This window comes from Eutrigla gurnardus, assembly GCF_963514095.1.
Source record: "Eutrigla gurnardus genome assembly, chromosome: 16".
NCBI classification, from domain to species: Eukaryota; Metazoa; Chordata; class Actinopteri; order Perciformes; family Triglidae; genus Eutrigla; species Eutrigla gurnardus.
This window is the reverse complement of record NC_139927.1, coordinates 20,238,559-20,264,755: the sequence shown is the minus strand read 5'-3', so window position 1 is coordinate 20,264,755 and position 26,197 is coordinate 20,238,559. Positions and strand designations below refer to the sequence as shown.

The window sequence follows — 26,197 nt, the reverse complement described above, 5'->3', positions numbered from 1 at the left end:
TTTCTTCTCAGGTCCTCCATAGTCACTATCCCATTTTAAATAATAAAAAAACAAGCTCGAAAATGAGCATTTTGAAAGTTGTTTCCTTATTGTCTTGCAGTCAGAACAAACATTTATGTATTCTCTGTTGTACAATAACACCTTTAAAATAAGTCACATCATAGCACAGTCTACATATTGGTTAGATGAGTAAGTGAAGTAAAATACATAAAAAAAATATTCAGCGTGATATAGTAAAATATGGACCATGGAAGCTGTCAAAATCCAAAATAATAAATGTATAGATCAATTAATATGGCATTTAATGCACCAGACATAATACAATTGTTTCAGCTCTATTCTCTTTACAGAAGAATGTGTCAGATGTGGAAGCATCTAATCCAAAGAATATAAAGAAAATACAACATCAATAAATGTATAGGTATGTTTACAAATTTGAATACATTGAATTTTTAAATTGATTGGATACATTTTCAATACATAAATGAATGCCAAATAATATAAACATGAAAGGGACATTTAAATAGGGATGCAGTACAAAGGTAAGTAAATAAGGCAGTAAATTAAAACGGAAATATGATTGTATATGCTGCTATATCATAGTTCATCAATTGATTAATGCCTCCATTTATTTTTTAATATCGTTTTTAGTACATTTAATGGCATATTCATTTATTTATCATTATCACTCATTATTTTTTTATTTTGTCAGCTTCCGTCCTTCAAAGTAAAGCTGGTTGTGTTGTCCATTTGCTAACTTAAGTGTGGTCCCTGGGTATGCTCTTATTTTGATAGCTGTAATCGGAAATGCCGGTCTCATTTTGGCTCTCTTGACGCAGCGTCGGGCTGTGTTGGTTGTTTTACTGATCAAGATGGCTGCTGTTGTTCGGGATGGAGAATGAGCTCAGGCTGTCATCCGAACACAGGCCGAGGAAACGCAGACAGACCCGCCCTACAGCCGGAACCGAAACCCGCCTGGACTCGAACCCGGACCGCTTGAACCCAATTTAATTCTCTTCTGAAGGTAAGTACAGTTATTTTCCTTTCGTTATTACCGTCAGCATCATCCCCTGTCATCGATGAATATTTGATTGACAGTTGTCGCTGAATCGATCAGAAAAAAATGAGAATAACGTTAACCGTTTTATGTTGTGTTTGTGGCCATGAATAAACAGATGGTTTGATTATACACAGTTTCGTTTAATGGTCGTATTGTTCGTGTCTGAATGACTGCGGTCGCTAAATCAGTGGATCCGGTTCGACAGCATGAAGGTTATTCAGGTTACTGCAGTGTTATTACAACAGTTATTGGTCATAATAAACATTAACACTGTGTACATGTCAACTAATTCGATGTTCATATTTTGGTAATATGTCATTTGTAAACAGGCCAATGATATGGTTATTACATTAATTATTGATCCCAACAGACTTTGCTCTAGTGAACGTCACCATGTCTCTGTATTTGAATATCAATGAAAATAATCGCTCTCAAAAATCTTTAAAATTACTGGAGTGTTCCTATTATGTAAATATTATATAATTAAATGTAGTTATATTTAATAATGTTTAAAATTATAGAAGTGTTCCTATTATTTACATAAATATATAATTAAATAAAGTTACAATGAATAATGTTTAAAATAAGTGTTCCTATTATTTACATAAATATATAAATTGAATGTGATTATATTTAATTATCTTTAAAAATAACTGCAGGGTTATTTTAAAGATTGGAGTGTTTACATAAATATATACATTATATGGAGTTATATTTCTCATCTAAACTACCAAACAATAATTACCGTTAAAATGATAAAAATCACTTCAACATCATTTAAAATAAGTCAAACAAGGATCAGAAGCAGATATGCAGACTGAATGGGATAACATGTCAATATAGAGTATATTAATATACTAGGGTAGAATGTAGCTTCTTTCTCTGCTACTGACTGCATTTTACACAATTAAAACAACACACTACTGACTATAAAATAAGAACATTTATACATACATAATTATAATAATTAGTCATATTGTACGATTAATTAAATGGAAGAATAAACAATAGACATTAGTATATATAGAATGGACATATATACATATGTATGGATTAATTAATAAGTCTATGTATTGTAACAGCGCAATGTCATCTTAAACTGCTCCGTAATATTTGAATTCCTTATACTTTAAATGATATTATATCACAGTATCTGATAATAAAAGGCTATTCTCTTGAGTGAAGATGTCTGGAGTGGTAATAATGTAACAGACTGACCTGAGGCCTGCGTTATTTCACTGAACACTAATCAATAACCAATAATAAAGGTCTTTATCAGAATCACTGTACAGCTGCTCTCAGGACTCAAAAGCTCACAATGAGAAAAAAAGATCTAACAGTCCAAATATAAATAAATACATTTCTCGTTTTAAAAAAATAATTATTGTAATAATACAAAATATTAACAATGAATACAAGCAGTACTTAATTGACAAATGTGGCATAAATAGATACTTCTATTTTAATGTTTTTTTAAGTAATCTTTTGTATGATTTTATTTTCTATTAAATTTTCCTTTTTATCCATTTTAACGCACATTTGTTTATTTTTGTGTTTATTTTTTTACTAAACATTTTTAAAATTTGTTTATTCATTTTGAAGGCCTATGTATTTATTTATATTTTTCTTTATTTCTATATCATTTTCTTTATATTCTATGGATTAGATGTTTTCACATCAACAGACAAGTTCTTGAATAGAGCTGGAACTATTTTATTATTATTATTTTTAGAATAGTTAATGGCACATGAATTCATTCATCAATTTATTTCGTCATTGATTGATTGATGTTTAATTTTGGCAGCTTCAGTCCTCCATGTAATTGGACTTGGAAATAAAAGTCAGAAAATGGCAAAAGGCACCAGAATTCTCATGAAGACATAACGGTTTGGTTCAGTGACAACTAGTGAACAAATCTATAAAATCCAACATATCATATCTCTCTCCATCAATATTGACATGAATAAACGCCAGAAACAAATATCCAGCTTGTCTTACTCTCTACTTTAGCCTGCTGTTGGTTACATTTGTATTTTATGGCTCCATCTATTCTCTCTTATTTAAGAGTTTCTTAAATTGTATGCTATTAATTGGATACGTATCAGTTTAACATGCTGAGGTAGATACATCATTCAAATGGGAGGAGTGAATATACAGAGTAGATGTAAAATAAACCTGTCTTAATAATAATTGTTCTTAAATATGACCAAATGTTCACAAAGATGGACCTTTGGGAAGCTTTGGTGATAATGTTGCTGTGTGAGGAGACTGTTTCCATGACGACAGTAAAATGAGAGACCATGTCAGCAGCTCCTTCAACAGCAAGTTTATTGAAGTGCTATCAGCCGTCCAGCGATGTGCACGCTGTTCTAAGGTCAGTGTAGGGCTGTGACTTTAAAGTGTTAAAGATCAGACTTCAATCAGACTGTGTGGATCTGAAATGTCATAAATATTTATTTGCACATTTGTCATTTAAATGGTAATAAGCGAAGGAATAGGAATTTATTGTAAGTAAACTAAACTATATTTAGTCATGAGAAAATGGAGAAGCAGTTAAGGAAAATATCAAATGCATATCTTCACCGCATATAAAATGAAAATGCAATATCGTCATTAAAATCATGATCCGATAGACAACGATGCAACTGCATGTCTTCTACTCTTTACTTCAACTCTAACTATACATGTGATGAAATTACACTAAAACACAACATTTGTGACACAATTTATAAGATAAACGGAGGTGATCTCAGTCCTTTGGCCATGTTTGCTCTCTACATGTTCACTGTTTACTGAGAGTATTCATTCAACATTGACACAGAAATAAACACAATACATATTGATCAATATTCATATGACTGAAGATCTCCATGGTATACAGGCAGATCAATGCAAAACTATGAAGTTTGAATGCAATGTTTTGCGTGTTTTGATGCGAGTAGCGTTCAGGTGCATTAGAAAGCTCTGAATTTCTTTTTAACAGTGATACCAAGCATGTTATTGCTGAAGATTTTCCAGGATGTTTGAACACATCTTGCTCGTATATTTGTGAAGGATCAATTTATACGACTTCATCATTAAAATACTTCACACTACATTTTGATTCTGAAGATTCCACACCTGCAGCGTGTGATCCAGCTCAGACCAGCAGGACCATGAAGGACATGTCACTGTGTGTGTTTGTGTACTGACGCGTTGCCACACTGTCTCCTATCAGTAGTGGACCAGTAACAGACAGCAGACATGGACACCACCACGTCCATCAAGATGACCACTCTGGCCATCCAGAACCTGTTCAGCTACGTGGAGGAGGAGAACCTGGCTGCCCTCAAAGCTCACCTGGACCGCTTCAAGGAGGTGGACGGCCGCAGCGACGTATGTACACTTCAACATCTTGTTATTACACCTCTTAATGCATGCACAAATACACATGAATGAACAGCCATGCCGAAAGCCGCGCAACACTCCAACGTTGATTTACAATTAGAATGTAAACGCTCCAACTATCGTCTAAAAGCCTGTTTACTAATATGTTTGTTGCGTTTACTTGTTGACAGAATGGTCAGACTCCTCTCATGCTGGCGGCGGAGCAGGGCAGTCTCGAGATCATCCAGGAGCTCATCAGGAGAGGAGCCAACGTCAACCTGGACGACGTGGTGAGTGAATCAAACGCACTCCTGCCGCTGTGTGAAAATATGATTGCATTTTACTTTGATGATTCAGTATCTGTGTTTGCTCTTATAAACAATTTGCATAATTTATTTTAAAATACCTCTCAGCTCCCTCTCTGCTCTCTTCTCTGAAGTCCTTCACCTGGGATGCTGCGGTTGCTAGGAGACAGGCTTGTTTCCATGGTAACACCACATCTCTCTCTCTCTCTCTCTCTCTGTCAGGACTGCTGGTCGGCTCTGATCTGTGCAGCTAAAGAAGGTCATGTGGACGTGGTGAAGGAGCTGCTGGAGAACAGCGCCTACATTGAGCACAGAGACATGGTGCGACAACACACCAAACCGCTCATGGGACATGTAGTCAACAATAGCAGTGTCACATTTACCTTGGTTTACCATAAATGAAATGATCTGGGGTGTGGCCAGATATATACAGTAGTATGTCAAATGCATTCTGTCAAAAAATACCAGGATGTCCTGCTGGTTCTGGTCTCAGTCATCATTGATCAACATGCTTTTCTGGCTATTCTGACCCACAATCCTTCGAGCAAGAGGAAAAGTTAAAGGTGGCATTTTATGACCTTTGTCCCAGTTGCATACCACATTCAACAGTATGTCTTTTGTAAGGGCACCTCATAGAAACAAAGTAGGAGCAGGAGGGACATTCACATTCAAATCAACGTCGCAGGATGGCCAGAGCAGCTGCCATTTTTATGTGTACTGTTACCATAGCGACCTTTGTAGCAGGCCACTCCTGTATGAAGTAAACCAACATATGGCATGACACAGTGGAGTAGTAACGTTGAGAAGCAGAGAGAGACAGACTACAGGAGGAACATTTAACTACTTAATGTTTCAGTCAAACAACAGTGGCGTTGTCAGATGATTGACACCTTTGTTTGGCTCATTTTCTGTAACAAGTGCACATTAAAGGAGTGGAATAAGCAAGCTAGCTCACTAGCAGAAAGCTGGCTAGTGAGCTAGCTTGCTAATTGTTGTTGAATGACATTCGGGACAGAAAATGAGCTGAGCAGCAGGCTGGTGAACAGCAGCAGTGCTGGGTTTAATATAGATAGATAGATAGATAGATAGATAGATAGATAGATAGATAGATAGATAGATAGATAGATAGATAGATAGATAGATAGATATACTTTATTGATCCCAAGCTGGGAAATTAGAGTATGGGCCCTCCACCTCACTTTCTGCCACTCTGAAGAAGGACAAGATACCTAGCTAACTAGCTACTGCACTAACAAGTTAACTAGCCTCTTAGCTCACTAGCTGCTGCACTAACAAGTTAACTAGCCTCCTAGCTAACTAGCTGCTGCACTAACAAGTTAACTAGCCTCCTAGCTATCTAGCTGCTGCACTAACAAGTTAACTAGCCTCCTAGCTAACTAGCTGCTGCACTAACAAGTTAACTAGCCTCCTAGCTATCTAGCTGCTGCACTAACAAGTTAACTAGCCTCCTAGCTAACTAGCCAGCCATCCGAGCGCCAGAGGTTCCTGTTGAACTGTGACAACATGTTCACAGTTCAATGTCTCTACTACTTCTATGTACTACAAGTAAAGAGAACACTTTCTGATTTGGAACGCAGCAGATATTGTTACATGCAGACCTCACAATTGGGTCTCATTTACTCTGGTTTTAAACTAAATGATGAATTGTTTATTGAACATATTCAGTATTTAACAAGGAAAGGTTAAAAACCTTTCAATTGGTAGACAAACAGGAAGTGGATGTTGTATTTTCAAATAAAACAATATGAAACACTACTCTATAGACACAACGTTATAGTAAACGTATTCATTTGATCCTGTGTGTCAGGGTGGCTGGACGGCTCTGATGTGGGCGGCTTACAAAGGTCGTGTGGAGGTCACCGAGCTGCTGCTGGAGAACGGAGGAAACCCCAACACTACAGGACAGGTAACACCATATGGAAACTCAATACGATGTCTACGTTTATGAAGTTTACAATGTTAACGTACATGAGGAGGTCAGAATATTATAAACAAATCTGAATATAATGCAGTCCGGTACAAGAATAGTCAGCATACTAAAAACCTGAAGTAGAAGTCCAGCTTCATGTTGAAGTAATGTAGACCAAGCCCAACAGTTCAGGTGGGGCTTTTCATGTTCTGTAACTGTAGCATTAAACATGTGGGAATTAGCATGCTAGGTAGCTAACTAGTCTGTCTTTCCCTTTGTCCGTCTAACAGCAGTACAGTGTGTATCCGATCATCTGGGCCGCAGGTCGAGGACACGCTGACATCGTCAAAGTGCTGCTGCAGAACGGAGCCAAAGTCAACTGTTCTGACAAGGTGAAGATCCTCTGAAGCACCGCACAACATGATCTAACACACAGTCCAGAATCAACAATCAATACATTCCCTCTGTATGTGTGTGTGTGTGTGTGTGTGTGTGTGTGTGTGTGAGACAGTATGGGACCACTCCTCTGATCTGGGCGTCCAGGAAAGGACACTTTGACTGTGTGATGCACCTGCTGGAGAACGGAGCCGACGTCGACCAGGAGGGGGCGGTACGACCACAGCCTTCAACTACTACCAGAATTACTACTAATACTACTATACACTATTACACATTGCTACTACTACTACTACACAGAATTATCACTGAAGTATGAGTACTTTAAACTACTAATGCTGCAGTATCAGATCTATGTACGTGTGTGGTACTATAATGTAGTATCACTACTTTATAGTATATTTTATTAAGTGTCATTACGGTGTAGTACTGTACTTAAGTGTTAGTAATCCTGGTACTATACTGTGTATTACTGTTGTGCAGTAGTAGTACTGTGCACTGTACTGTGTAGTACTATACTGCAGTATTAGTACTGTGTATTACTGTACTGTGTAGTAATATACTGTAGTATCAATATGAATTCTACATTCTAGAGATGTGATAAATTACCATGTATGAATATACTGCAGTATCAGTACAGTGTAGTACTGTGCTGCAATATTAGTACTATAACTGCAGTAGTACTACCCATATGTTTCAAAGCCATAAATAAACATTGTAGTTACCTCTGATTGATAATAAAATTGATTGATAAACACCTTGTGTGTCTCAGACATCCAGACATGTTGGTACATTCGGTCTTAACTCTTATTAGTACTTTAATACTGTTGTTATTTCTTTACTCATAATATTGGTACCAACGTCTATAAATCATACTCACACTGATTCATACCACAGTGCTTTCTAGTTATTATTTATATTCTATTCTGATGATGTGTGTCGTCCTCAGAACTCCATGACGGCTCTGATCGTGGCGGTGAAGGGCGGCTACACCGAGGTGGTGAAGGAGTTGCTGAAGAGAAACCCCAACGTCAACATGACCGACAAAGACGGGAACACGGCGCTGATGATCGCCGCCAAGGAGGGCTACACGGAGATCGTCCAGGACCTGCTGGACGCCGGGACATACGTCAACATCCCAGACCGGGTGAGACCATGTAACAGAAATCTGTGTCAGCAGATGTGATGAAGTCCAGCTGTTTGAAGACATATATGACAACCTGTACAGTCTTACAGCCAGCAGGGGGCGGTGCCGCTCACAGAAACACTTCTAAAATGTAAAAGTGTTCACCAGAGATGTGCCACAATCAAACTTTCACCACACAACAGGAAATTATACACTGACACTAAACAGGCTCATCCTTCAAACGCTCAGGAATGGTGATGTACATGATTAATAACCAACTTTACTGGCGTGTGTGTGTGTGTGTGTGTGTGTATGTGTGTATGTGTGTGTGTGTGCGTGTGTGTGTGTGTGTGTGTGTTTCAGAGCGGGGACACAGTGCTGATCGGAGCAGTGAGGGGGGGTCATGTGGAGATTGTCAGAGCTCTGCTGCATAAATATGCCGATATCGACATTAGAGGACAGGTGAGAACATAAAACTAATGATAATAATAATAATGATAATAATAATAATAATAATAATCGTAATAATAAAAATAATCTTACTGAAAGTACTGGTAGTAATTGAAGTACACTTAAGTCGCTCTGATGTTTTTTCCAGGACAATAAAACGGCTCTGTACTGGGCTGTGGAGAAAGGAAACGCCACCATGGTGAGAGACATCCTGCAGTGTAACCCCGACACTGAGAACTGCACCAAGGTGAGACCTCAACACTCACCTCAACACTCACCTGAATAAGTATTAAGAAGCTTGCATGCAGTGTTCAGGGCCCAGAAGAGGGGGACTTTAGAAAACCACCAGAACATCCCTGGTACCGGCTACCAGCATCAGTGATATTGGTGACAAATGGTGGCTGCACAGAGCACAAAACCCTGCTGCATTCTGGGAAGAGATACACAGGGATTAGCTGATGAACCACCAGACATCATCCTGCACCCTTCACCAGATAATATAGTTTAGCTTTCTGTGTGTTTATATTGTTCTTATGCAGAAAACAGGCGACTACAAACTGAATTTGTTATGCAACCCTGTTATACACTGACAGTCAATTTAAACCTTGAACATCAATTCAGATTGTTTGCCAGATCTCACACATCAATGTTTTTGTCCTGAAACTAATACCATCACACACGTGTTACTGCTGATTATTGTTCAGACACGGGAACTCAGTGTGTCTCGTAGCATTTATTCATCTACCCACAATGCACTGCTACATTCACCCTGTAATGTTACTGCTGACTTCGTACTCACGCCATGCTCTCTCTCTCCCCTCGCTCACGTTGCGTGCTAACGTTGCGTGCTAACATCTGACAGATTCTCTCAGCAGACACACAGCTGACAACATGAAGTGATGTGATGGAGACTCACTAGACGTCTGTTAGCTTCATACTGCAGCTGCTGATAAATGATGATTTAACATGTTTGTGCATCAGGTTATGGTTGCAGCTGGTTATTAGGCTCCATGGTGAGAGGTTAACACCACGTCGCTGCAGTGGTGTCGGCGCCGTTGTGTTGCAGTAGTTTTATGAGTACAAGTACATGTGTACCCGGTATCGGTGCATCCCGAATAATTGCTTTTTTTGGGAGGTGAAACATTTTATTTTGCTTTCCTGGCATGCCTTTAACATAGTAGTGGAAACACTGATGAGAGAGATTATTAGCACTCAGGAACTGCTTGGATTAATCATATACCAACCCTTCAAGGACCTTCGTGTTTGGAAGCAGATGTTGTGACGTTGTTTCCTGTTTCCTGTCTCAGGACGGTGAGACGCCTCTGATCAAAGCCACCAAGATGAGGAACATAGAGATTGTGGAGCTGCTGCTGGATAAAGGAGCCAAAGTGTCAGCTGTTGACAAGGTGAGAACAGTAAAGACTCCATCAACATCAGAATTTAGCATCTATTAATATAACATAAAGCTTCAGAGGCGGTTTGACCTCCAGAATGAAAGCATTTTTATGTTAATCCATTTTCTTCTGAAGATTTTGTTTTTTTCTCTCTACATTTGGATGAAACGTCTTCCTGTTGGAAGGGATCAACAGTTTTACCTGTGCACTTCCTGTTTTCCCAGAAAGGAGACACGCCCCTCCACATCGCCATCCGTGGGCGGAGCCGCCGCCTGGCTGAGCTCCTCCTCAGGAACCCCAAAGATGGCCGCCTGCTGTACCGACCCAACAAGGGCGGGGAGACGCCGTACAACATTGACTGCAGCCACCAGAAGAGCATCCTCACACAGATCTTTGGAGCTCGTACGTTCTTCTCAAACATGAAAAACCAACGATAGAAATGTGTTTTTTTAAAAGCTGAATTTTGTTGGACGTGTGTCCCCTGCAGGTCACCTGTCCCCCACAGAGACCGACGGAGACATGTTGGGTTATGACCTGTACAGCTCTGCGCTGGCTGACATCCTGAGTGAACCCACCATGCAGCCCCCCATCTGTGTGGGACTGTACGCCCAGTGGGGCAGCGGCAAGTCCTTCCTGCTCAAGAAGCTGGAGGGTGTGTCCACACACATTTATACCTATACACATAATATACATCAAATATATGCCGACATAATACTATACTGTAAATACAGGTTAATGTTCCTCCTCCTCCTCCTCAGATGAGATGAAGACGTTTGCTGGCCAGCAGATCGAGCCCTTGTTTCAGTTCTCCTGGCTCGTCGTCATTCTGTCTCTGCTGCTCTGCGGCTCCGTCGCCGTCGTCCTCGGCTTCACCATCGACCCCAAACTGGCCATGGCCGTCTCCCTCAGCCTGCTGGCTCTGCTCTACCTCTTCTTCGGTCAGATATTCTCTCATTACTTTCCATTTCCTTCTTACTTCTCCTCCTCTACGTCTCAGAGAAAATATTGTCCTTTTTACTGCACTCCATTTATCTGACAGCTTTAGGTACTTTACAGATTCAGATTATTAACACAATATATTTATAGAGCAACCAACAAATGGATGTGTATTATTATTTGATTCCAACAGCATTATATAAAGTAATTAAATGCCTTATGGTAAATGGACTGTATTTATTTAGCGCTTTTCTAGTCCTTTTGACCACTGCCCATCAGGATCTAGCTAAGCACATTCCCACACCGATGACACAGCCTTCAGGGTTCACGATCTCGCCACACATGTGGACTGGAGGAGCCACGGATCGATCTGCTCATCTTTCTACTACTCCTTATATCTCCTCTTTTATATAGTATTTAGTATGATGAGTACTTTTTGTACTTTTGAGTATATTTTGATGTGAATATGTTCATGTTTACTTGAATTTTAGTATTTCTACACTGTGGTATGTATGAGTACTATTACTGCAATAAATGATCTGACTACTTCTACCTCTGAATACGACCTCTTATAACTGAGTGACGACTTTCTCTGTCCTCGTGGTGTTAAATAAAGTGTTTACTGCCTCCATTCAGTACTGGTTTGTGTTTTTTTCAGTGGTGGTGTACTTCGGTGGCCGTCGGGAAGGGGAGAGCTGGAACTGGGCGTGGCTGCTCAGCACCCGTCTGGCCCGTCACATCGGGTATCTGGAGCTGCTGCTGAGGCTGATGTTCGTGAACCCACCAGAGCTGCCGGAGCAGAGCACCAGAGCGCTGCCTGTCAGGTAACACCGATCACGCCTGGGAAGACAAGTTCAGAGGGGAAACAACACAACCGTCTCCTGTTTCCTCATTATCTCTAGAAATAAACATGATTACAACGTCATTTCTTCAGAAGATAAGACATGATACAGATCCATCACCAGTGGATGTGATGTCACGCTGATGTCATCATGTCTCCCCTGCAGGTTCCTGTTCACAGACTACAACCGCCTGTCGAGCGTCGGGGGAGAAACCTCGATGGCCGAGATGATCGCCACACTGTCCGACGCCTGCGAGAGAGAGTTCGGCTTCCTCGCCACACGCCTGTTCAGAGTGTTCAAGACTGAGGAGACGCAAGGTGACACACACACACACACACACACACACACGTACACACACACACACACACACACACACACACACACACACACACACACAGAGTAGCTAATCTCTACCTTTTTCTTCTCTGGTTGCGTCTCAGGTAAGAGGAAGTGGAAGAAGACATGCTGCATCCCGTCCTTCATCATCTTCGTGCTGGTGCTGGCCTGCCTGCTGACCGGCATGGCGCTGCTGGCCGTGTTTAAGGTGGACGGGGAGAACCACACGGTGAACGGCATGCTGATCTCCATCGGCAGCGTGGTGGGTCTGGCTCTGCTCCTGAACTGCAGGACCTGGTGGCAGGTCAGCGACTCGGTGCTTAACTCTCAGAGGAAGAGGCTCCACAGCGCTGCAAACAGGATGCACAAGCTGAAGAGCGAGGGCTTCATGAAGGTGAGGCTTTAAAGGACCAGGCTGCTGTTTTACTCAGGACCAGAAGTCACTCAGATTTTTTTGTATTTTTAATTCCAACGTGTCATTAGACATCCATAGAAACATCTGGTCTCCTCTTGAACTGCAGATCAGTTCCATACCCGATATGTTGTGATGCACCAAAGTCAGAATACATTGTTTGATGTATACGATGATACGTGGTATAACGGGTCGTCCTGCAGGTGCTGAAGACGGAGGTGGAGCTGATGGCGAAGATGGCAAAGACCATCGACGGCTTCACACAACATCAGACGAGGCTGGCGGTCGTCATTGACGGACTGGACTCCTGCGAACAGGACAAAGTTCTGCAGATGCTCGACACGGTGAGACAATGCACCTTTCATCTCCTCCTCCTCCTTCTGCTGCTGCTCCTCCTTCTTCTCTTTCTCATTCTTCTTCTCTTACTCTTCTTCGGCTCCTCCCCCTCCTTCCTCTCTTTCTTTTTCTCTTCTGCACTGCAAAAACAGCCCTTCTAGAAAGAAGTAAAATATTCTCATATTCAATCAAATTATCTTGTATCAAGCAAAAAAATCTGCCAATGGGGTAAGCTTTTTTTGCTTGACAAGCAATTCTTAAAATAAGCCCAAATTTCTTAGCTCCGAAAGACTAAAATGAGACTTTAAACTAGACAGAAAATCTTAAACTAATCCAAATTCTTCTAAAACAAGCAATGAAAAAAACACTAATTCAAGATTAAATTACTCAAAATTAGAATTTAAGTCTCTTTACTAATTTAAGAAATTACACCTTAATCTGGGATTGATAATGAGCATAAAAGTAGTTAAAATAAGACATAATTTCTTAAAACAGCATAACAAATATAAAAGTGATGTCTTAAATCAAGATACCACAACATTCTCAGTTTTTTTTTTTTTTTTTATGGCTGGAGTGCCATGCAACCTTTTTTTATTTTTATTATGAGAGAGACAGTGTGGAAAGGGGAGATAGAGGGGGACGACATGCACGAAGGAGATTGCCGGGCCGGGAGTCGAACCACTGATCTCCGCGTCGAGGCTGAGCCTCTGAACATGGGGCGGCTGCCTTATCCACTGCGCCACCGGCTGAGCCTCCGTACATGGGGCGGCTGCCTTATCCACTGCGCCACCGACCGCCCCAGTTAATTTTTTTTATTAACTTTGCAATACAATTGCTCAATTCAACATCCAAAAAAAAAAGGGCACTTCTGCATTCCAGATCCATCATAATCAAACAGATTGAAAAGCCAGTTTTGATTTGAACCTCACTATCAAAATAATAATACATCAGTTATTGTAGCAGCATAGCAACTAAACATCATGTTGCAGCTGGTTTGCAGCATAATATCCCATATGGTTTTCAATCTCACCAAGCAACTCTCCTGTAATGAAAATGAAAATATTAATAATAAAAACTTTTGTCCTTGTTTCATGGCATTCTTGAATTGAGATGTTGTGCAAATGGTCTTACTCTTAAAATAAGGCAAATAATCTTGGTGCCCCGCTGGGTTTGATCGTAAAACATTTTTATACTCTTTTTCTGGTTCATTCTAGCTCAAAATTAGCAGGAATATCTTATCAAGAAAAAGTAAGGCATACTTTCTTAAAATGAGATATTTTTTCTAATGCAAAACTTGCTTGACAAGATTAATATTCTTTTTGGACAAAAAATAAGACTTATTTTCTTGATACAAGGCTTTTTTTACTTTCTTGAAATTCCATTTTTGCAGTGTGCTTCTTTTCCTCCTCCTTCCTCTTCTTATCCTCCTTCTTTTCCTCCTTCCTCCTCTCCTTCTTGTTCATCTCCTCCTCCTCCTCCTCCTCCTCCTGAAGCTTTGAGGTTGTGACTATTTCCTGGAATCAGTTCAGCCCAATCGGCAGAGGATCAGAGTGTCTGTGTTGGTCCTGCAGGTTCGGGTCTTGTTCTCCAAAGGCCCCTTCATCTCCATCTTTGCCAGCGACCCTCACATCATCATCAAGGCCATCAACCAGAACCTGAACAGCGTCCTCAGAGACTCCAACATCAACGGACACGACTACATGAGGAACATCGTCCACCTGCCCGTCTTCCTCAACAGCAGAGGACTGTCGAGCGCCAGGAAGATGTGTGCTGCTGCGCCGGCCAACGGGGACGCCGCCAACACTGACGGTAGCCATGGCGATATAGAATAACTTTTCCACTGGGAGCATGTGACATGGTTGTTTTGTTACAGTACCAATAATAGTAGTGATCTTATATTAAAATAGTTAATAATGTAACAACTAAAGAGCCCATTTGACTTCAGAGTGAGTACTTTTACTCAAAACAATAACACAATATCTGTCCTTCTCTTTTTCTGTCTGTCTGTCTGTCGGTCTGTCTGTCTGTCTGTGTGTGTGTGTGTTTGTTTGTCTTCCTGTCTGTCCATCTCTCTTTGCCCCTCTTCCTGTCTGTCCATCTCTCTTTGCCCCTCTTCCTGTCTGTCCATCTCTCTTTGCTCCTCTTCCTGTCTGTCTATCTCTCTTTGCCCCTCTTCCTGTCTGCCCATCTCTCTTTGCTCCTCTTCCTGTCTGTCCATCTCTCTTTGCCCCTCTTCCTGTCTGTCCATCTCTCTTTGCTCGTCTTCCTGTCTGTCCATCTCTCTTTGCTCGTCTTCCTGTCTGTCCATCTCTCTTTGCTCGTCTTCCTGTCTGTCCATCTCTCTTTGCTCGTCTTCCTGTCTGTCCATCTCTCTCTGCTCGTCTTCCTGTCTGTCCATCTCTCTTTGCTCGTCTTCCTGTCTGTCCATCTCTCTCTGCTCGTCTTCCTGTCTGTCCATCTCTATTTGCTCGTCTTCCTGTCTGTCCATCTCTCTGTCTGTCTACAGGTTGGCATGAGGAGTTGGACAGGAAACTGTCTCAGCACAGTTTGGGAGAATTAACCAAGTTTGGCAGCAAGACGACACTGAACCGCAGGGTGAGTGTGTAGGACTCACCAGTCCCAGTCAGTTACATGTATTATTATTGTATTAATGTGCACGTTTAGATGACATATTGACATATGCTGTCATAGCTGTTGCTTTTTTTTACATTCAAAGATTCCTTTGCAGTTGTCCAATGACGCTTTGAACTTTGAAATGCTTTGGGATGGATGGATGTTAACCAGCCTGTGTGATCATGTGACCTGTGTGTTTAGGACACGTACCGCCGGCGGCAGGTGCAGCGCTCGGTGACTCGCCAGATGTCCTTCGACCTGACGAAGCTGATGGTGACGGAGGATTGGTTCAGTGACATCAGCCCGCAGACGATGAGGAGGCTGCTCAACATCGTTTCCGTCACAGGTGATCGGTCAATATCAGACATTATTAAACAGATCAACAGAATGGATGTTACAGTGACTTCAGACCTTCAGACTGGCTGTTGTATAATTATATATGTAAATAATATACTAAGGGATTTCTGTTTTTCTGTTTTCTTCGATGAGTGACGTCATCCAATCCCAAGCCAGATGCAAACATAACATGTGTGTTCTTGCTATGCAGGTCGCCTGCTGAGAGCCAATCAGATCACCTTTAACTGGGACCGCCTGGCGTCATGGATCAACCTGACGGAGCAATGGCCCTACAGGACGTCCTGGCTCATCCTGTACCTGGAGGAGACCGACGGAGTCCCTGACCAGGCCACACTCAAGACCATCTACGAGAGGTCAGAGGTCACACTCGTTATTGCCGGTTTTACATTCTTCACCTGATTTTGTGATGAAAAGTGCTTCCTTTCATGTGAAGTGAGATCATTAAACAAAGAAAAAGCCTTCCTGTCATTGGATGTAAGATAATGGGAGTGAGATAACTGGACTACAGATACGATTCAACTGGATGATCCTGAAACAAGTCATGTGACCTTACTGAGTAGATGAACAGTCCAGCAGCAGTCACACATCACCGTTTCTTCTGCTTCTGCTCTCAGAGTGTCGAAGAACATCCCAACCACCAAAGACGTGGAGCCTCTGCTAGAGATCGACGGAGACGTTCGGAGCTTCGAGGTCTTTCTGTCCTCACGGACGCCTGTCCTCACGGCCAGAGACATCCGGACTTTCCTGCCCTGCACCGTCAACCTGGACCCCAAACTGAGGGAGATCATAGCAGGTAATACCACTACTACTGAGACTACTACTACAACTACTACTGATACTACTGCTCCACACTGAGGGAGGTCATTATGTCATTATGTCTCTCTGACACAGATGTTTTCTCTCTCATACAGAATTCCTCTCTCTCTCTCTCTCTCTCTCTCTCTCTCTCTCTCTCTCTCTCTCTCTCTCTCTCTCTCTCTCTCTCTCTCCTAATCCACATGTTCTCTCTCTGACACAGATGTTTTCCCTGTCTTTGATCCATGTGTTCTCTCTCTCTCTCTCTCGCTCCGATCCAGATGTTTCATTTTTTCTCTCTGATCCAGATGTTTTCTCTCTCTCTCTGATCCTGATGTTTTCTGTCTCTCTCTCCGATCCAGATGTTTTCTCTCTCATCCAGATGTTTTCTCTCTCTCTGATCCTGATGTGTTATCTCTCTGATCTAGATGTTTTCTCTCTCTCTGATCCTGATGTGTTCTCTCTCTGATCCAGATGTTTTCCCTCTCTCTCTCTGATCCTGATGCATTCTCTCTCTCTGATCCAGATGTTCTCTCTCTCTCTCTGATCCTGATGGATTATCTCTCTCACTCTGGTCCAGATGTTTTCTCTCGCTCTCTCTGATCCAGATGTTTTCCCTCTCTCTCTGATCCAGATGTTTTCTCTCTCTCTGATCCTGATGTGTTCTCTCTCTGATCCAGATGTTCGTGCTGCTCGGGAGCAGATGAATATGGGCGGGGTCACGTATCCTCCCATCCCCCTGCAGGAGGCCCAGCCCCGCCCCACATCGATGTACAGTCAGGTGTCGTCGGCGTGTTCTCCCTCCGCCTCTTTCAGCGGGCCCTTCAACCAGCCAGGGGGGGGCGTGGTGTCCCCGCAGCCTCACAGCAGCTACTACAGCGGCATGGCCGGACCACAGCACCCCTTCTACAACAGGGTGAGTCCAGGCTCCACCTGCCTCATCATTCACATGGACAGGTATCTTTTATATGGTCCCTGACTCCCCAGCCAGTCACCTGATTGGCTGTGATGTCACAGCAGATTTCCCACTTCACCTTCTGTCATTTGTGTTCATTTTATGCTTCAGTTTTAATTTATTTAGTGAATCTCTGCTGTCATTAGTGTTGCTGCTGTCATTTACAAACAGCTGGATCTTGATTTCAATAATACATACTAGTACGACGGGTAATGTAGGGCTGTGTGAAAAGAATGCCACACTCCATTTGGCAATGATTTGCCTGACGTCTCTGGGTGGCTTTCGGAGTTTTACCTCACCGTGACCTCGTCATGGACTTAGTACTTTGCCATTTGAACGGGGTCCCTGCTCATTTGCTTTCGGGTGTGACTGTTCCTCCGTGTCATCACCATTCATATGGATACACTTGTTGATGATTTAATTGTTTACTGGAACACAAAATTCTTCATAGATGGAGATCACCATTTGCTAGGGGAGCATGACCCTGTATGGGTTTATGGTCTGATAGTGTGTTCACAACAAAACTCAGTGACACAACGCCATTGAAACGAATAGGCAAAATTCATGTCATTGATGTAACACATTTGGCATTAGTCCTCTCAGCTGGTTTAATTCCGCTGCAGCCAAGATGGCTTTTATTTAAAGTAAGATTGAAGGAAGTCCACTATTAAAAAGTGAATTTCAACAAATGTACGATGTTTCCAAAGTCAATTAGTAATCAGGTTAAATTATTCTTATTTTCCTAATGTCAGCAATGATTCACTGTTTGATTCGACTGTTTTTTAATTTGCCTCCTTCTTGTTGATTAAAGTCAAATCATCTCCTTCAACATTATTTGGGTTTTCTGCCCCCCACCCCTTCCCTCCAGCCATATTTCCCCCATCACCTTTACCAGCTGCCACGGCCACTCATGGCCTCCACCTACCCATCATACCTCCATCCACGTCCACCACCCAAACACTCCTTCAGTCGGGACGTCACAGCTGCACCTGTGAGTACAACCAACACCTGGAACCTGAATTCATTAATACCACTCATGTTCTCAAAGGAAAAGTGTGTCATTTAAAACAAAGACAAGAGTACATGATTTAGTGACATCTAGTGGTGAGGCTGCATACTACAACCAATTGAATACTCCCTCCAAGACTGAGGTAACGTGACGTGCAAACTTACTTTAAAAATGGTGAGAACAACTGATCACATTTAATAATGGTTTCAGATAAACCAGGTCTTCCAAATCTGGCATTTTAACTAATAATCATATAATTTTGGCTCAAATAATGAGCTACAAAAAAACCTTTGACTCAGTATCTCATTGTACACCCCCAGTGTATTTTTTTTTATTATTATTTGATTATTATTTATTATTTTGTCTATTTTTTCATTGCATTTATTTCCCATCATAAATGAACTCTCATACATTTGTTCCTCAACATCACCTGCTTTTAGTTTCCATGTTTTCTTCTTCTGCTGTTGATGACGCTGGACTCCACCTGTCCTCTCTTCTTCTGTGGTGTGTGGGGCTGTGTAGGTTTTGGAAACTTTGAATGTACAAGTTGATTTTTTTCCTGTTTGTTCTTCTTCTACTGATGCTCTGAAACCGAAATCAGTCGGATACAATATCGTCAGAAAACATTTCCACTTTTCTGTCAGTCATCTGTGTTTTCCAGGTGTTTCATTCCTCACCTGTCTGTCTGTCTGTCTGTCTGTCTGTCTGTCTGTCTGTCTGTCTGTCTGTTTGCAGTATAAGGTTTCATCTTTAAAAAGGAAGCAGGTATTGAACTCGCCCTGACTCCTAACTTCCTTCCCTCTTTGCCTGTTTAGACTAACTCCCTCTACCTACTACAACTCCCAGCATGCACCTTGCCTGGACTAGCTTGTAGCCCCAGTAGAGTAGTTGTTGACATGTTTGCTGTGCCCTCCTACATCTGTTAACTGTTGTTACTTTGTCCTCAGTTGTATTTGACGGTATTAAAACAGTACCTTCCTTCGAGAAATATAAACAGATTTGACTTTTTGGGGCGGCCGGAGGTGCAGTGGTTAGGTCAGCCGCCCTATTTACAGAGGCTCAACGTCCGACGCGGTGGTCCTGGGTTCGACTCCCGCCCGGGACACATTTCCCGCATGTCTTCTCCCTCTCTCTCCCTGTTTCCACACTGTCTGAAACATGGATAAAAAGGCTTCAATGGCGCTCTAGACAAATACTAATAATAAAAAAAACAACATATTTTACTTTTTTGAGTGCCATTATAACAAAGCTCATTTCTTCTCATTATCTCGAGATAAAAAAGCTATGAAATTATAATATGTCATATAGGGAGAGCCATCTTGATCTTGACTGCAATAGCTGGAACTATCTGGAGGAAGCATTGATGAAAGCATCAGAGTGTATTTGACACTTTAACACAGGCAGCGATGCATCGTGTCTTTCAATATTCACAGGCGAGTGTTAAATAATACTGCTGAGATTAGGACCTTCATCAGTAACCAGATAAGAGGACCAGGTCGTCTTCATGGTTACCCAACGATGCACAATTAGCTGGACCGCATGTTACTGGAGATCTGGTGTACGAGGTTCAGTCAGGTCTTGATCCACAGGGCTTACAGCGACGGAGAGGCACCAGACTTCAGAGAAGATGTTATCTTGGCCCCGGACCAAATGATGTGACATATGGACTCTTATGATTAACTGACCCCAGAAAACCATTTATCAGTGCCTTACTGTTGAGTTAGTTGCTGTCATCAATAACTCTTATTTTCCAGTTCTTTTTTTTTTTGTGTGTGTGTTTTTGTTCTGGAAGCCTCTCCGTCTCCCTGTTTTACAGAAAACAGTCTTAAAGTGATATCATACCATGTTCATTTTTTAATGAATAGATTTTTGCATTTTAACATTATTCATCAATATGAAAACAAATGTTAAGTCGCGTGTTCTGTCATCTATTATTGTATTAGTTTGACTGACATTTTAACATTCCTTTCATACAACTCTCTTAGAAAAAAATTATAAATAGTCAGACGTTTCCAGATTTACATGCCAAATACTGATGAAAGCATTATTAACAGAGTCTTCCAATAATAATAACAAACCTCAGTTTCATCAGGTCATTAAACATCTCACACTCACGACTTCATTTCCTGAAGAAGCCATGAAAGCAGAAGAAAAGAACTTCAGTGTGAAATAAAAATGATTGATTAGCTTTAGCTTGAATCAACCGTTAGATTGCTGTGTGACACTTCCTGTTTTAACACCAACGTGTTGTTTAACAATAAGTCTCCTTGTGTGTCGAATAGAAACTGATCACTGACGTGTGTTCACTGTGACTTCCTGTGTGTTGTAGTTTTTTAAACATTTAACTGTAGTTCCCTGGGACTCAAACCTGCGTGTTTGCGTACAGGGTCCGGCCTCTGTGGTGTCGGCCGCTCCGTCCGTCCTCCTCAGCTCCATGGCGACCGAGGCCGTCTGTGAGCGCGTGCGGCTGATTGAAGGCATCGACCAGAGCATGATGGGACACTACAGCGCCACCATCAGGAAGGTGAGTGTCGTCCGTGTGCTCAGCAGGTCTGTGTGAGGAAGGAAACGGTTCAATGAGACCAAATGTCTTTTTGTTTTAGGCCAACGTTAACGGCAGAGTCCTGTCTCAGTGTAACATCGACGAGCTGAAGAAGGAGATGAGCATGAACTTCGGAGACTGGCAGCTGTTCAGAGCCACGGTGAGTCTGCGATGTTCCTGGCTGAGTGGAATGCCAAGATAAGAGCTGGATGAATCCTCTAAATGAGGTGGAAAGGTGCTTCAATGCTTCCTTTCTTATCTGTTTGAGCAGAAACACTGAACCGACCTTTACCAAATGAAGCGATAATGCCACCCCGCAATTCCTTGTGCAACATTTAAAGCAACGCACCATTCGGCCGTTCAGGAAAACAAGCTATATGCAGCTGTGACATATTTAACAAATATTTTCATATAGTCAAATACTATGGGAATAATGTTGGGGAAAAATGGATATGGTGCATCAGATCGCTCCGTAACAATTGATAACTTAATTTATCATAGAAAGTCTTGTGACTTGAAGCCGACATTCATTTGAAAATGAAAATTAGGTAATATTTGTGACCTGGCTGTCCACATTTAAGACAAGATCATATATATTTGTCCCATGGGGGACATTTACAGTGCCCCAGCTGTTTTTTTTTAACCTTTATTTAACCAGGTAAAAGCCCATTGAGATCGAAGATCTCTTTCACAAGGGTGACCTGGCCAAGAAGGCAACAGCACAAGTCAGAACCAGCATACAAAGACATACAAGTAGCAAGACACAAGATTAAATACACATCCATTGTCCAAATGATTTAAATTCAAGGTCCTTCAAGATCATATCAAAGTCCTTCTGGAAGGAGGTCCAGGCAAAGGGTGCAGCATATTTAAAACCCTATTTAAACCATATTTAAAGCTGTAAGTGGGATAGATAGTTCAATCAGAGAAGTGCCAGTTTAAAAAGTAATGCGTTAATAAATAATAAACAAGTAACAAAGTCAAATATAAATATGTAGAATTCACGTCATTACACATTGGTTATATTGATACTGTACAAGAGAGATCATCCGTGTTGGTCTGTTGATGATGAAGTGTGACAGCAGCAGGAAGGAGGAGCTGCTGGAAGTCTCCTTCAACACCAGCTCTTTATACAACCTGCATGACATCACACAAGAAGTGTAAGATGAGCTGTCATCAGCTGTCAGTCATCCATGGTGTCATTAATGGGACCATGGATGCAGTCGGTTTCTCTGAGCGCCGCGGCCATCTTTTCCTCATGAATTCTCTTTCTTGACCTCATAACGGTTTTGCTGAAGGTCAAGGAAACAATGTTAGGATTGGGAGTAATTCTTGATCTTCTGGACCTCAGGTGCCGACAGATTCCTTGTTAGGGGCTGATCAAACCCAGACGCCTTGCTAGAAATGTGTCACCTGTAAAACTTAATAGAAAACCATTGTTTTCCTCCGATACAGCTCGTCTGGTGGGATTTGTTGAAATATGTTGAATTAGTCAAATAACATAATATCCCATAACATTTTCCCAAAGCTGACATCTTCAAATGTTTAAATGACTTTAGTAATCTCTGGCATTTCTCGAGCGTTCACTTGCATCGTGTGGTCTTCTTCTTTAGAAACCTTTAACCTTGAACATGTTTGAAGTATTTACTAAAAGTACAGCTGTTACAATAGATACAGACGTGCATATTCAGACCCTCCAGATGTGTCAGGAGTCAACTCATCTGTCTCCTGCAGGTTCTGGACATGCGTCACATAGAGAGTCAGGTGCTGCACGAGGAAACGGCCAGTGAGCAAGGCAGCGTGGTGGGCTGTCACACCGAGGTGGGCCGGCGAGCGGCGGCTCCGCCACACGCCGGCACGGACGTGTCTCCGATGTACAGCTTCAACCTGAGCTTCGAGGAGCTGAGCACCGTGGGACTGGAGGACCCTCAGAGACATGGACAGATGCCCTGGATGGTAAGCTAGAATAAAACAAATTATATATACATATACATCCATATCTATATATTTCGTCTCTGAAAGTCTTCTTCTGTGGTGTCTGTGTTCAGGGTGCCGCTCACCGCACCTCCAGCATGACCAGCCTGAACTCCCAGGAGTCCTCCAACGACATTGGCAGGCTGACGGACAAGCAGCAGGACGAGTACCGCACCGCCTACCAGGAGTACATCGCCCAGATGGCTCAGGTGGAGATGGGCGGCAACGGAGGAGGAGAGAGGCCCATCCAACCGCAGCCGGGTCAGTTCATGACATCATCATCAGAAGACAAGAGCAAAGACGGCGGCGAGCAGGACGGACGCAAGTCCTTCAACAAGAGGAGCGGTGGCAAACCGGCGGCGGACAACACCGACTTCGCCTCCAATGGCGATGCGCTGGACCCCATCACAGAGGAGGACGAGAAGGGGGAACACGGGTCCTCCAAGTCCCTGCTGACCCGCAAGACCTCGGCCGAGAGAGTGGGGCTGTTCCAGGGCGCCGCCGACCTGAAGCTGAAGGCCGGCGGTGGGCTGCGCTACCAGAAGCTGACGAGTGATGACGAGGAGTCTGAGGAGTCCGATAACGCTCCTCTGCTTAAAGACGGCAAGAAGGTGGTCGACCCCAAACTTCCCGGCGGCTCCCTGGCACTGAAGGGGAAGGACTACCTGTCAGACGCCATGTTGGACAAGAAGGACTCGTCGGACTCCGGCGTGCGGTCCAATGAGAGTTCACCCAACCACTCACTGCAGGACGAGGAGGCGGACCTGTCCCAGCTGGAGAGGGCCAACCTGATAGAGCTGGACGAGGAGACCCTGGCCAGGAAGCGAGGCCTTCCCAGCAGCCTCAGCGGCCTCCAGGACCCGGCCGTGGCCCGCATGTCCATCTGCTCCGAGGACCAGTGCAGCCTGCTGGCCAGCAGCCCGGAGGAGAGCTGGCCCTCATCCAAGTCTTTCAACCTGAACCGCACGCCGAGCAACGTGACGCTCAACAACAACGCCAACGCCCAGCAGGGCAACCGGCCTCACCCGCCTGCAGAGGACTCCACCTCCTCCAACCCATCCTCCTCCTCCAGCGATGTCATCATCTCCCTGAGCTCCGCCTCCTCCACCGCCACCAGGCCGGGCCCGAACAACGAGAACGTCCGAGTGGTTCACCTGAAGAGGGGCCTGAAACCTGGAGACCCGCCGGAGATCTGTGCCGTGTCTTCCGACACCGTCACCTTCGGCGAGGAGCGGGAGAGCATCCTGTGACCACATCATGACCTCATCGTGACCTCATCGTGACCTTGTTGTGACCCGTGAACATTAAGAGAGCACTGAGCGTCCACCAGGAGCCACAGCAACCTTCTGAACCAATCAGGAGCTTTACATTTAAATCCCAACTCGTCTGAAACGGGTAGGCCTGATATCGTTTCACAAATGCTGATGCTGTAACAAAACCAGTAGGATTCTTCATTGGATACGCATCATGCGTGATAGAAGACCCCCCCCCCCCCAAGTTAGCACTGTTAGCTGCTAGTGACCAGCTCAGACATCTCCGTCTGCAGACAGTGTTCTAGCCGTAGTGGGCCGATCACACGTAGCATTAAAACCAAGTCGTTTAGAATCTCTCTTACTTCCATTGATCAATTAAAGTTAACGCGTCCCAATACGAAGCCCTGGAAACCCGCTTCTGATGAGGCATGAAACAGTTTGACGAGTCGTTGTGTCAGCTGATTGTCGGCTGCTGGTGGATTCGTGGTTTTGGTGTGTTCTTGTAGTTCAGTGCTTGTTTGCTGCATGATCTCAGCTGTCAGTAGAAGACGTTGCATGTTGTTGTTGTTGTGATCTCTGACGAGAATAAACTAAACAAGTTGCCGTGACACTAAAAATGAAATGACAGGAGATAAAATGATGAAACATTCGTGCTTCTATTAAAAGGAATCGTTTCTGAGCAGCATTTCTGTTCACAGACACTGATTTTCAACGACCGGCTGTAAAATGATTTCAAAACATGATTCAGTGAGATGTGTTTATGCTGCTATATTTAATTCGGATTGGCCCTGATGTCAATAAGCAATATTTGTATTGACTTTGAGTGAATATTAATGTTCATCATGAATCTCATCATAATGTTATTCTAACTTTTGAAAAGGAAAACTAAATAAATGAAAAATGCTAAATTAAAATTCAGTTAATCACTAATAATCAGTATTATTTTTATTATTATTAATAATAATAATAATAATAATAATAATATTAACTTGTATCAGTTTACAGTGTTTTATTTCAACTGTGAGCTAAAAGAACTAATCAGTGATCAATGATACTGAAGGAGGCTTTTATTCTGAAGTTTGATCCGATGAAAGAAAACTTTAAGAATCCATTAATGGTTCGTCCTTTTTTGATCTGACACTTTAGTAAATCATATATTTTGGCAAGACGTGTTTTCAATTAAACCATCAAAACATTGATAATTAGTTGATTTGATAGATAATTTATGAAGCTTCAGATGACTTATTGCCTCTTTAAATAATATGAAATATTAAATGTCTAAGATGATAAATGAAACGTATCGTTCGGGCGCCTCAAGTTCAACAAGTAACTGATCAGAACGATTCAGATTACTGATCACTAATCTTTAAGCTCAGCATCAGATCTCAGATCTGTTTCGATGTTGTGAAGCTGCATGTTGATGTTTTCAGTGTCGTTGTCTCAGTGCTCTTCGTCATCTCCGTCATCTTCATCGTCTTCATCGACTTCATCGTCTGAACTATTTCATCTGTTGTCAACTCAAACTAATTAAATCTGGATGTTGAACGCTGATTCTTTCTGATTCTTTTATCGTTCCTGTTTAAATATTCTGCTGTTACGTATTCACAACTTTTACTGAAGTAAAAGTAGTGTTATCATAGTACTCACAATACTACTTTAAGGAACTTGTACTTTACTTTATTTCTGAGGGAAATATTGTGGTTTTTACTTTTAAGAATACACGTAAACATGATGAGATTATAAAATATGAATCATTATAATAAAACTACAAACAGAAAGTTGCAACATAATATTATATGAGAGTGCGATG

General features: G+C 42.4%; 1 protein-coding gene across 4 annotated transcripts; it reads left to right on the top strand.

Annotated features, from left to right (window-relative positions):
- Positions 1-868: 868 nt before the first annotated feature.
- Positions 869-26,069, top strand: kidins220b (kinase D-interacting substrate 220b). Of its 4 annotated transcripts, XM_084031032.1 has the most exons (30): positions 869-1,024; positions 4,278-4,435; positions 4,618-4,716; positions 4,954-5,052; positions 6,560-6,658; positions 6,952-7,053; positions 7,173-7,271; positions 8,007-8,204; positions 8,547-8,645; positions 8,782-8,880; positions 9,941-10,039; positions 10,252-10,429; positions 10,515-10,679; positions 10,786-10,965; positions 11,622-11,787; positions 11,971-12,122; positions 12,246-12,535; positions 12,757-12,897; positions 14,461-14,698; positions 15,396-15,484; positions 15,704-15,848; positions 16,050-16,212; positions 16,474-16,652; positions 17,335-17,570; positions 18,478-18,600; positions 19,354-19,383; positions 21,005-21,142; positions 21,222-21,320; positions 22,895-23,116; positions 23,209-26,069. In XM_084031032.1, the coding sequence occupies exons 2-30, from the start codon at positions 4,304-4,306 to the stop codon at positions 24,382-24,384; spliced, it is 5,235 nt and encodes a 1,744-aa protein (XP_083887158.1). In that variant the 5' UTR covers positions 869-1,024; positions 4,278-4,303; the 3' UTR covers positions 24,385-26,069. The 4 variants fall into 4 exon arrangements, with proteins under 4 accessions (XP_083887158.1, XP_083887159.1, XP_083887160.1 ...); XM_084031033.1 differs by lacking the exon at positions 19,354-19,383 and having other exon boundaries at positions 870-1,024; positions 23,209-26,068; XM_084031034.1 differs by lacking the exon at positions 18,478-18,600 and having other exon boundaries at positions 870-1,024; positions 23,209-26,065.
- The last annotated feature ends 128 nt before the right edge of the window (positions 26,070-26,197 follow it).

Bases quoted from the DNA above. Each gene is read 5' to 3' on its own strand.
- kidins220b (XM_084031032.1), top strand. From the start codon at position 4,304: ATGGACACCACCACGTCCATCAAGATGACCACTCTGGCCATCCAGAAC. The intron at 21,321-22,894 runs GTGAGTCTGCGA...TGTCTCCTGCAG, and splicing joins GGCAGCTGTTCAGAGCCACG to GTTCTGGACATGCGTCACAT. The intron at 23,117-23,208 runs GTAAGCTAGAAT...GTCTGTGTTCAG, and splicing joins ATGGACAGATGCCCTGGATG to GGTGCCGCTCACCGCACCTC.